This window comes from Thamnophis sirtalis, unplaced genomic scaffold (assembly GCF_051295495.1).
Source record: "Thamnophis sirtalis isolate CommonGarterSnake01/CBP01778 unplaced genomic scaffold, rThaSir2_p1.2 scaffold_12, whole genome shotgun sequence".
NCBI classification, from domain to species: domain Eukaryota; kingdom Metazoa; phylum Chordata; class Lepidosauria; order Squamata; family Natricidae; genus Thamnophis; species Thamnophis sirtalis.
In genome coordinates, this window is record NW_028261392.1 from 54084332 (window position 1) to 54097076 (window position 12745).

General features: G+C 40.1%; 1 protein-coding gene across 4 annotated transcripts in view; it reads left to right on the top strand.

Annotated features, from left to right (window-relative positions):
* The first annotated feature begins 530 nt into the window (after window positions 1-530).
* Window positions 531-12745, top strand: part of NUF2 (NUF2 component of NDC80 kinetochore complex) — a 31517-nt gene continuing 19302 nt past the window's right edge. For 2 of the 4 annotated variants that reach the window (XM_087726607.1, XM_087726611.1), the window contains exons 1-6: window positions 532-859; window positions 4712-4835; window positions 8258-8332; window positions 8981-9057; window positions 10364-10425; window positions 12277-12374. In XM_087726607.1, the coding sequence (XP_087582733.1) occupies window positions 858-859; window positions 4712-4835; window positions 8258-8332; window positions 8981-9057; window positions 10364-10425; window positions 12277-12374 (438 nt within the window). In that variant the 5' untranslated portion in view covers window positions 532-857. Of the gene's footprint in view, window positions 860-4711; window positions 4836-8257; window positions 8333-8980; window positions 9058-10363; window positions 10426-12276; window positions 12375-12745 lie in introns of all 4 variants that reach the window. The other 2 variants (XM_087726609.1, XM_087726608.1) reach the window with 2 other exon arrangements.

The following is a 12745-nucleotide window of genomic DNA, read 5'->3' on the forward strand; positions in this document are numbered from 1 at the left end:
TATTTGAGGGCTGAACGCTGAGAGGCACTAAGAGGCAGATTTCCTCTGCCTTCCCACCCAGCGCTAAAGCCGGCCAAGCGGGCCTGGGTTTCCTCGCTAAGGGTCCTCGACGAGCCCGTTTACAAATTCTGCCTGGCGCAGCTCCACAGCTCGCGTTTCGCTCCCGAGCTGGGATCCATCAAGTTGCTAACTCAGCAGGAAGCAGCACTGGGACGTGAAGACACGGAGGAATTAAGGGGGGGGGGGAGCATCACAGATCTCCAGATCTCCATTTTTAAAGCTCCGTAATTGCCTTTAGGCGCAGTGTTTCCCAACCTTGGCAACCTGAAGATGTCCGGACTTCAACTCCCAGAATTCCCCAGCCAGCGAATGCACCCGAATGCTGGCTGGGGAATTCTGGGAGTTGAAGTCCGGACATCTTCAGGTTGCCAAGGTTGGGAAACACTGCTTTAGGGAGTTACTATGCCGATTTCCTTCTTGCTTTATATAGCTGGGGGGAAGTCATCTATATCAGCCTTCCTCCGCTCTCCAAGAAAAGCAGACTGTATATATTAAGACGGGGGGGGGGGGGGGAAGCAGACAGGAGATTTTCTGTTCCCTCCACACTCCCCGGCAATACGAAGGCTTCGTCAGACCAGCGAAACGGCCGAAAGCCAAGAAAAGACTACACCGGCCTTTCCGCCATGACGCAATGCTACGTACAGGAGGGGGGTGGAGCTCCCGCCAAATTTGAACGGCGCATTCCGTTTGCGATGGCAACGGGGGATCGTTGAAAGTTTCCTCCCTCCGCTCGAACCGTCGTCTGCGTTTTCGTGAGCGTAGCTGTCTCCGGGGAAGGAAGGAAGACGGCTGCCTCCATGTAAGAGCAACTCCGGCAGGGCCAGGCGTTCGTGACTTGCGGGAAAGGGCAGAGAGCAGCCTTCGCTCTTCCAAATGGGCTTCCGTGCTTTGAAGAGGATGGCTGCATTTTCCTAAACTTGCTTGGGAGCACCCGGCTTGCAGGGTGGGGGGGTTAGAAGAATTATAGCAGCAGCAGTTAGACTTATATACCGCTTCATAGGGCTTTCAGCCCTCTCTAAGCGGTTTACAGAGTCAGCATATTGCCCCCAACAACAATCCGGGTCCTCATTTTACCCACCTCGGAAGGATGGAAGGCTGAGTCAACCCTGAGCCGGTGAGATTTGAACAGCTGAACTGCAGATCTGCAGTCAGCTGAAGTAGCCTGCAGTGCTGCATTTAACCACTGCGCCACCTCGGCTCTAATTCCTGAATCTGGTAGGGTGGGGTGGGGTGGTAGCGTTTGGCATCGGGAGAGGCAGTAGGGTTTCTAAGAGATGTTAGGAGGGGGGCATCTGGTGGATAATGGAAAGTGAAGAAGTAGCTCTTTTATATAAATTCAAAATATACATTTTCTTTCGACAACCCTTCCCCGTAACTTGTTATTTACTTAATTTATATCCCGTAGCTCTTTTATGTAAATTCAAAATATACATTTTCTTGCGACAACCCTTCCCCGTAACTGTTGTTATTTACTTAAATTATATCCCGTAGCTCTTTCATGTAAATTCAAAATATACATTTTCTTTGACAACCCTACCCCATAACTGTTATTTACTTGATTTATATCCCGTCTTTATTATTTTTACAAACAACTCAAGGTGGCAAACTTCTAATACTACTGCATCCTATCTTCCCCACAGGAACAAACTTTTGAAGGTGGGGTTTTCCCCTCAACTTTTTAATATATAATTCAAGGGGCAAATGTACTCTAATACTCTTGCCTACTACAGCATTTCCCCTGTAACAACAACTCTGTGAGGTGAGTTTGACTCTGAGACAGGTACTACTCCAAAATCACCCATCCAACTCTCATGACCAAGGGAGGATTGGAGCTCACAGTCCTGCTTTCTAGACCAGCTTCACCACTACAACACACTGATTTTCTAGTTCCGTGATGGCAAACCTATGGCATGTGTCCCGTCGCCAGCTGGTCTTCTGGTTTCCAGCACTAGCCAGCTGATCTTCGCGTGTGCCAGTGCCCTGGAAACCCGATGACCACCTGCCAGCTGGTCTTCGAGTTTCTGGGGCTCCAGCATGGGCATGCATTCCAGTTTGGGCACTCGGGTGTTGAAAAGGTTCACCATCACTGCTCTAGTTTCTTTCTGGCTTATGAACTGCAGGAGGCTTTAATGTTTTTGAAAACCAGCCTCTGTGCCTCAGTACTACTGTTTCCCTGAGATGCCAAGAAAAGCCTTGCAATCTAAAGGGATAATAATTGTATCTGAACTTGCTGGGGCAACTTCAGGATCTTTTCTACTAACTGAGTAACTTTTTGGTGATTATCAGCAGCTGTTATGTAGCATACAGAGATAAAGCACTGGGACTGATTATTTTACAATTCTGTACTGCCTTGAACAGCTAGGAAAAGTCCCCCCCCCCCCAAGTTTCCCAGTCTTATAGCTTTTATATTCGATGTATATTTTACCTAAGTATTAACCAAGCCTAACTATGCTTTATTTTTGACCAAAGGCAATATACATCACTCAGAATCTGTCTGGAAGGGACCTTGGAGGTCTTTTATTCCAACCCTTGCTCCTACACCATTTCAAACAAGTGTCTCTTCTTAAAAATGTCCAGTGATGAAGCACCCATAGTTTCTGGAGGCAAGCTGTTCCACTGGTTAATTGTTCTCACTGTTAGGAAGTTTCTCCTTAATTCTAGGTTGCTTCTCTCCTTGATTAGTTTCCATCCATTGGTTCTTGTCCTGCCCTCTGGAAAATAAGTTGTCTCTCTCTGTGGCATCCTCTCAAATAATAAAATATTGCTATGATGTCTCCCCTAGTGGTTCTTCTAGACTAGCCAAACCCAAATCCTGCAACTGTTCTTCATATGTTTTAGTTTCCAGGCCTTTAAATATCTTAGTTGTTCTTCTATTCACTTTTTCCAAAGTCTCAACATCTTTGTTGTAATGTGTGACCAAAACATGATGCAGTATTCTAAGTGTGGCCTTACTAAGGATTTATAAAGTGGTACTACCAGTAATATTTCCCGTGATTTTAAATCTGTGCTTCTGTTTGTACAACCAAGGATTGAATTAGCTTTTTTGGCTGCTGCTGCACATTACTGGCTTATATTTAAGTGATTGTCCACTAGGATTCCAAGGTCCTTCCACGGTTACTGTTTTCAAGCCAGAGTTAACTTGATCTGTACCTGTACCTTTGGTTTTTCCTGTCTAAAAGTAAAACTTTGCTTTTCTCCATATTACATTTAATTTTGTTGGATAGGACCTATTGTTCAAGTCTGTCCAGATCCTTTTGGATTCTGAGCTTGTCTTCTGGGGTGTTGGCTATTCCTGCCAGCTTAGTGTCATCTGCAAATTTGATGAGTTTCCCTTCTATTCCCTCATCTAAGTCATTTATGAAGATATTGAAGAGTGCTGTGCCTAAGACCAAACTTTGTGGTTCCCCACTGCTTACTTCCCTTCTTGTAGATCTAGTGCCAAGATGTAATCGACGTCATCACCGCGCGTCATCACCGCCACGACAACAGTGCTGCGCTTTAAAACGGTGCCGCGGCAGAAAGCTGACTTCAATTAACGTAAGGGTTAGGATTAGGTTTAGGGATTTGTTTTAGGGTTAGGTTTAGGGTTAGGTTTAGGGTTAGGTTTAGCGTTAGGTTTAGCGTTAGGTTTAGCGTTAAGTTTAGGGTTAGGTTTAGGGTTAGGTTTAGGGTACTGAGTGCTTGGGAATGCGCAATTTTGCCCTCCGCGATTATGTCATCGCGGTAGGGTCGCATTTTTCCTTAGCGCTTAGAACGGCGCGAATTAGTCTTCACGCTTATGTCTCCGCGGATAAGGGCTTCGCGGATTTGTGGTGGAACCTTGCTGGTTTACTAAGTAAGTCACTTTGTCAAAGAATGAAATAAGATTAGTTTGGCATGATCGTTTTTTAGCAAACCCATGCTGGCTTTTACTTATAACTTTGTTTCTAGATGTTTACAGATTTGTTTTTTTTTTTTAATTATCATTTCCAGTATCTTCCCAGATATTGATGTTAGGCTGATTGGTCTATAGTTTCCTAGGTCTGTTTTATTTTTATTTTTTGACGATGGGAACCACACCAGCTGTTTCCAATCTTCAGGTAATTGCCCAGTGTTCCAAGATTTTTAAAAGATAGGACACAATGGTTCTGAGATAACATCTGCCAGCTCCTTCAGAACTCTGGAATGTAATCCATCAGGTCTTGGTGATTTATATTTGTCAAGATTCTATAGGTGTTTAACCATTTTCTTGCTTTATTTTTCTTTTATGTTTGGTTTTCGGTAGGTTGGGCTATAGATTCTTTTTGTGTGAAGACTGATGCAAAAAATGAGTTAAGCAGCCCTGCTTTCTCTCTGCTCTCTGTTACTCCTTTGCCATCTTCTCTTAAGTGGATCGACTTTCCTTGACTTTTTTCTTGTTATTTATATGTTGAAAGAAACTTTAAATATATGTATGTATGTATGTATGTATGACTTTTGTTACGTGTCTTTGTTCATTCTGAGCCTATGCTGACTTCATCTTTGCAGATTTTAGCTATCTACTGATACTCCCACTTTCCATTTTTTGTACTTGTCCTTTTTGTCTTTCAGGCAAGATTGGCTAACTACTGCTACAAGCAAGGATTTATTTATGCATTATTTATATTTACACAATATTTTTACTTTTTTGTAGGATGGATAATTGTACTTTTCCAAGATACAGTGCCAATGACATTGTAGTACATATTCGCAACTCTTTATTAAGCGGAAATGAAGCTAAACTTTTTTCAAAAAATGATTTATTTCCAAATGTGAAGGTAAGAGTTTTTATATTCAGTAGAATTGGAGTTCAAAGCTATAGTATATGCATTGCATGTTGGCTTTAATTTTTTTGGGTGTTTTCAAGTCAGTTTTTGACTCCTGGCGACTGCCTGAGCAAATCCCTGAAGTTTTATTGGCAAGATTTTTTGGAAGTTGCTTGCCATTACCTGCTGCGTAGGATGAGGAAAACACTAGCCCTCTTGGCTAAAACGTATGGTCTTGTTTCTTCAAACTTCTGGAAAAACGAAACACTAGAAAGACTACTTTTTGAGATTCAACAGATATGTTAAGAGATATTAATGCAGTCTCATTAATCATTAAACAAGAATGTTGTACAATCTAATTTAAGAGGGAATGATCTGTACTTATTAACAAATCATATTGGTTTAGTATTCTATAATTCACTGCCGCCACCCCTAATAATAGCATTTTTATTTCTCTTTCTTGGTTCCACCACAAAACCGCATTCGACTAAAGCGCGCTCGACGAAACCGCGTAGCTGACGTCATCACAGCGTGACAACAGCGTGGAGAAAAAAGCACGCTGTAAACGCTAAAGCTAAAATTAACCCCTAAACCTAAACCTAACCCCCCTAAACCTAACCCTAAACCTAACCCTTAACCTAACCCTAACCCTTAACCTAACCCTAACCCTTAACCTAACCCTAAACCTAACCCTTACCTTAACTTGAATCGGCTTGCTTTCAAAGTGCTATTTAAAGCGCCCTTTTTTCTCCGCGGTCGCTGTTGTCGCCCTGCTGATGACGTCAGCGACGCGGTTTAATCGGGCGTGCTTTAGTGGAGCGCGGTTTTGTCGTGCCACGCTCTTTCTTATCCAGCTGCTCTTGATTGAACCATTGTGCTAAGATTCCTGAATCTTTAAACATGTGTGCATGTATTTCACATATAGCACCACTGCGTTCTTATGTGACCTATTTGTTGTACCCTTCAGTCCTTGCATGCTAGTCTTGCATTTGATCACAAAAAATTTCAGGGATTATTAAATCATATTTACCTCCATTAAGACTTTCATTTCCTGCTTATTCCCATATGCCACGTATTTCTCTTTATTTTCACATGGATCAATCAAAAGGGGTAGTTGTCAGTGGATTTAAAGAATCAGAAGCCTTTTTGTCACAAGGAAAAACAGCATTTCTTTTGACATCTATTGAGTTGTATAATTTCTGCATTATCACCACAACATAGCCTTTAATAGAGGCTCCAACTCAGTGATGGATAACCTTTTCGTCATCGCGTGCCAAAAGCATGCATGCGTGACACCCTCCCCGTGCTCCCCCCATGCATATGCATGTGACCCCCCCCATGGCCCATTTTGGGCCTGACAGGCCTTCCTGAAGCCTCTTGGGGGCAAAAATGGGGTGCCTGGGAGGAGCGCTGCACTCCCCACATTGCACGTGTGACCTGTGCATGTGCGTGCATCTCCTGCATGTGTCCCGTGCATGTGCGGCAGAGATCCAAAAATCAACTGGCCAGCGGGAGGCGTGCATGCATGCGCGGTGGAGCTGAGTTGGGGAGATGGCTCGCGTACCCAAAGAAGGGCTCCTGCTATAGATTCACCATCACGGCTCTAACTCATGTTCAGTAAGATTCATACTGCATCATCTCTTCTTTTCACCTGTTTAATCTCCCTCAACTATTCTATAAATCAGGAAGATATCCAGGATCCCTGAGTTAGGGGAGGCCATTTGGGTGTGCTCCAATCAAGTTATTCTGCAACCCTCTCATTCCAGGTGGAGTCCTGGGCCTCAGTTAGATTGAGCAGCATATCCTCAGAGCAATGGTGAAATTCAGCAGGTTCTGGAGAACCGGAAGCGAAAATTTTGAGTAGTTCGGAGAACCGGCAAATACCAGCTCTGGCTGGCCCCAGAGTGGGGTGGGAATGGAGATTTTGCAATATTCTTCCCCTGGAGTGGGGAGGGAATGGAGATTTTGCAGTATCCTTCCCCTGCCATGCCCACCAAGCCACGCCCACAGAACCGTTAGTTTAAAAAAAAAATGAATTTCACCACTGCCTCAGAGACAATCCCAAGCTCCTTCTGAAGCCCAAAAGTGTGCATCAGTTGCCTGGAGTGAACCAGTCTAATAGATCCTGTCTCCCTGACAGTGCCAGAGAACAGCATTATTCATCAGTTAGTAGTCTATCCACCAGACATTAAACTTAATATGAGTTATGATTATATGAGATGAAAAGGGAGGTTTAGGCTACTGGATCCAATGTCAGTTATCTTTGTCATTCCCTCTGCTCTTCGTGAATCTACTGTTTTATCTCATTTTTGTAGAAGTGTCTTTTCTTGTGGACATTCAAAACCTGTTTTTGCCACAAAGGCTTCAAAACCTCAGTTTTTGGTATAGAATTCTATATCTCTTGCATTTGATCATCAGTTCCATGTACTGTGTTTGCTTTTTTTTTGGTCTACTTATAGCCAATTCCTTCCTCTCCACTTTTTTTGGTATCATCTCCTTTTTTGGTGCGCTAAATCTTCATCCTCCATTAATGAAGTGCTGTTAATGAGTCATCGATTTTTCCTTCCAAGAATCACAAGGGTGACATATGACTTCCCAATGATGTTATTTTTCTTCGTTGGCTCTGATGGTCAAAACTGTTATGTTTTTTCTTGTTCATTTCTATTCCTTTACCAAGCTTCATTGGTAAACACCATTTTGCCCTTCCTGTTCTTTTGCCCAATGAGCCTGCTCCCTGGAACCTGCCTGTAGGAGGAATATTAAAAATAATTAATTTTGCTAATTAATTTTCTAATTATAGAAAGCAATTACTCAATCACCACATATTTAGAATATGTCCTTTTTATCCTGAACAGTTGAATCTTAGAACGTTGAGTGTTACTAGAATTCTCATTTCTTCTTTGGTGTTAAAATGGCACTTCTCACAACAACAATCTGATGAAGTAGGTGGGACTAAGAGTGCCTGGCCTTAAGTCACCTTATGAGTTTGTCATATGGAGGGATGTCTTTGAACCTGGGTCTTTTCAGAGCTATGTCTTATATTCTACATACTATGCCTAAAGTTGACTTGTTAGACATGTAAAGTAATTTTCAGCCTCTTAAGTGAAAGCATAGGGCAGTCTGTTAAAATTACTTTTGTGGAATTTTATATTTACATTTGCTGTAAAAGTTTAAGTATTTTTTTCATCAGCTGCACAATTAGGCTTGAAGAAGATTTAGTAATATTTTTATTTGCCCACAGGGTTAATTTTGTAACCAGGAATGATGTCAAAATGCACTGTTAATATGTATTAACATATTTTAAGTTCTTGCTTTGAGCTTATCTTGAACTTTTCAGAGTTTTCACTCTGGTAGCGTTAAGCAAATTAATTAAGTTCTAAGTAAAATAAAATTCATACATTGTTCATTTGGTTAAATTGTACTTCTCTTTTTAGCCTGAAATATTGCGTATGATTTTCATGAGAGTTTTACAAAGTGTTTATGGGATACGTGTGGAACATTTTTACTCGGTAAGAATATATTAAGTCATGGGGTAAATGCATTGAAACTAGAATGAGGTGGAGCCTTAGTAATTCCCTATATTGTTTTACTTTGCCTTTAAAGACTAACAGATTTATTGTAGGTGTTATTGTCTTAAGACAGATATTACATTAAGTCAGGGGTCCTCAAACTTTTTAAACAAGGGGGCCAATGTTTCTATATATAATGTTTGTCAAAAATTTATATTCAAAGCGTAGAATGTTCACCACTTAATGATATTATTATCTAATTAATCTATAGATGTAGTTAAAATATAAATGAAGAATCTAGACAATATGGTGACATTTTAATTCCTCTTGACTAGGTGAAGATTTGTCTCATAATTTACCAGAAATTGAATAATTATCACACTCTAGTTCTACATCTTCTGTAGATGGATTATAATAATCAGCTGCCATTATTAGTATGGCAGCTGATTATTATAAAATTACAGTGTTCTGTAATTAAACGTATAGTCCTAATGCTTATTATAGGTGTACACAGTCATGTGAAAATGTGGACTGTGATAACCCACTTTATATGGATATCTTGCTAAAAATGAATTTTATATTATCAGGGAACTGAATGAAAAGAGTACATATTTCATTGGTTATTCCTTATTGATTATCTCCAATTAGATGCCAATGACATTTGAAACAGCATATCCTCAGATTTTTGAAGAATTTCTACCCATAGGAAATCTATTTGTTAATATGTAAGTATCTTGAAATCATGTTTTGTATTTGATTTTCTTTGGTGTAGTTTTGTTTGTATGAATTTGAACGTGGGGGCATGTTGTTGTGCAATTAAAATAGTTAGTAGAATAGATGGTCCTTTTCTTGGGGTAATACATTTTCTGTAAGTATCTAGAATTCATGTTGTATTCAGTGAAATTATGATATTTTAGGGCTATATAGTGCTTTAGGTTTTAAAGTAAAAATGTGCACCCTGGCTTCGCTGATAAACGGATAAGAGCCTGTGGCCTAATGGCTAAGATCTTTGCCTAGTATGCTTAGTGTGCAATATAGCCCAGGTTCAAATCCCAGTAAGGGTATGGCTAGCTGATGAGAGCTAAATAGCTTGAAATAGATCTATACTAGTCTCCCTTTATTTATCAGCACAAATAAAAACACACACACACACACACACACACACACACACACACACACACACACACACACATATATATATATATATATATATATATATATATATATACACACACACACACAAATATAACAAAGGCAACAGTAAAAATATTGGGTTTCTGCCTAGTATAGTAACCCTAGTAACCCTAGTATAGTAGTATTTCTGCCTAGTATAGTAACCCTAGTATAGTAGTCTCCCTTTATTTATTTATCTATACTAGTCTCCCTTTATTTATTTATCAGCACAAATACAACAAATGTAGCAAAACAAAAAAAGGCAACAGTAAAAATATTGGGTTTCTGCCTGGATGGTCTCTTGTGACGAGCCGAAGGACAGAGAATGGAAGTAGTGATCTTCCTCCCATATTTGGGCATACCGGGGGTTGTAAAAATCTAATAGATACCTTTCACCCTGGCTTGGCTGATAACGGATCAGAGCCTGTGGCCTAATGGCTAAGAAGTCTGCCTAATATGTAATATAGCCCCGGTTCAAATCCCAGGAAGGGTATGGCTAGCTGATGAGAGCTAAATAGCTTGAAATAGATCTATACTAGTCTCCCTTTATTTATTTATCAGCACAAATACAACGTGTGTGTGTGTGTGTGTGTGTGTGTGTGTGTGTGTGTGTGTGAGAGAGAGAGAGAGAGAGAGAGAGAGAGAGAGAGAGAGAGAGAGAGAGAGACAGGATCTTATTTTCAGGGAAACACAGTAGTAGGACTCTGCAGCACTATTTTGTAACATTTAAGACTCAGGTTATAGTTTCCTTTATTATCTTCCTATGTAATATAATACCAAACAATTACACTATGAATTATATTGTTGAAGTAAACATTATAAGTAATCTAATTAAAGAATATGTAAAAACTTTGACAGGGCGCGGTTTCTCCCCATCTGTCGTGTCAATGACTTCCAGTTTGCAGACATTGTACATCCAAGTAAGCATTAGTTTTTTTTTCCAGACTGTATATGCTTCATTACTTAAATGGTCATATATTTTTATTTACCCAAAATTATTTCACTAGATTTTATTTTATCTTTTTTATAATTAAGTTTACATTTCAATATTAATTTTCACAAAGGCAATGGTTAGTATAATCATATGGAAATTTATCAGGTTAGCATGCTGCCACGACTGCATGATCTGTCTGACTTATAGGACTGTAGCTTTTCCTATAACGGGAATGCCAATTATGTGGAAGAAGTAGTTACACTTCAGTAAGAAGTAGTTCCAAATTTGTTTTATTTTACTGCATTTGTATTTTCTTCTTCAATTCTACCCATTTAATATTTGGAATAATTAAGAAGAAGTACAGCATGTGGCTCCGGAACCGCCCTAGTCAAATCATACATGGCTATGGAAAAGTTCTTCAGGCTGTATCTTTAAATTAATGACAACTGTGTTCACAGTTTACTCATGATTTAATAAAGAATTTACTTCCACATTTGAGAACAGTGCATTTGATTTTGTTTACTGCTGATTTGTACTGGATTGCTAGTCACTGTGAAAGAGTTGACAAACTACTTCTAATTTGTTTAAAATATCAGGACAAATATTAAATTTGTATAAAACTTTCAGAATCCTAGCTTCACCCATGTTCAATTTCAGAACTGGGGACTATTGTTTTTAGAAATGAATTCCAAAATAGATAGAATGAGATTCTTTGCTGTAAACAACTGGGTATTTTGCAATTGTTTGATAATGAATGTGATTCTTAATTGTGTAACAGCCATTCAAGCCATCTTCCTCTTTAAAAAGTATTAAGGTACTACCGTATTTTCACCCATATAACCCGCGGGTTATATGCGGTTTTTACATGCACAGCGCCCCCCTGCGGGTTATATGCGTGGGCGGGGTATACGGAAAATATTTTACACGATCGGAGGCTTACACGATCGGAGGCTTGCTTCTTTCTCCGTTTCTTCCCCCACCCCGATCTCAGCTGTTTCCTTCTCCTCCGTTCCTTTCCTCTTCCCCAGCGTGCGCAGGCTTCTTTCTCAGTTTCTTCCCCCACCCCGATCTCAGCTGTTTCCTTCTCCTCCGTTCCTTTCCTCTTCCCCAGCGTGCGCAGGCTTCTTTCTCCGTTTCTTCCCCCACCCCGATCTCAGCTGTTTCCTTCTCCTCCGTTCCTTTCCTCTTCCCCAGCGTGCGCAGGCTTCTTTCTCCGTTTCTTCCCCCACCCCGATCTCAGCTGTTTCCTTCTCCTTCGTTCCTTTCCTCTTCCCCAGCTTGCGCAGGCTTCTTTCTCCGTTTCTTCCCCCCCCATCTCAGCTGTTTCCCTTCTCTTTTACTCGTCGCGGGTTATATGCGTGGGCGGGTTATATGCGTGGGCGGGGTATACGGGAAATATTTTACACGATCCGGAAAACCCGCGGGTTATATGCGTGTGCGGGTTATTTGCGTGGGCGGGTTATATGGGTGAAAATACGGTAAATTAGATATAAAAATGGAAATCTGAATTGGATTTGCAAAGGTTGCAAGTTCAATTATATGTTTCATTAGGAATACCAAAGAAGAGCCTCAGCATTATACAGTACTTGCCTTTATTTATATACACAAGACTTGCATTCAGATGTAATCAGCACCCAATAAAACTCATCTAAAGTCATTTAAGGTGCATTTCTGGCATACAGTTCAATAAGCACTCAACATTTTCATGGATTCCTTAGTTGCCATATGTCATTTCTTCCTGGGTGGTTTGTTCTCAGACAGATAGGAGTTTAAATCTTAATTTAATTCTTTGAAAAATTTATTAAACCATAGATGTCTTTAAACTTTCTTTTTGTAGAAGGAAACAGGACAGCTCGGTTTTTGAGTGGTATTCTTAATTTTCTATTCTTCTGTGACTCACGGCGCGAAATCTACTTGGAAATCCAGAGTGTACATGTAAGATTAATTTTCATTTTTTTTTTCCTTGTTAGATCTTCAGAAATGATAATTCTGACTAATTGAGTGTAGCGTACTGCGGAAAAGTTATTCTAGCGTCTTACATCTTTTGAGTAGTTAATTTCACGTTTTTACTTTTCTAGCTGTTAATCTGTTAGTCATTATGTTTTTTTTGTACCACTTTAGTAACAGCTTAGCTACCATTGTATAAAATGCCCATGAAATTACTTTTTCCTTCTAGTTTATTTTCTATTAGTTTTTATTATGTTAACTAAAAATTTCAATAGTATTTAAAAAAGAAACAAAGTATACTAATTTCTACAAATTCAGCCTGCTCGACAAGAAGCCAAAGTTTAGAATTTCTTAAATAT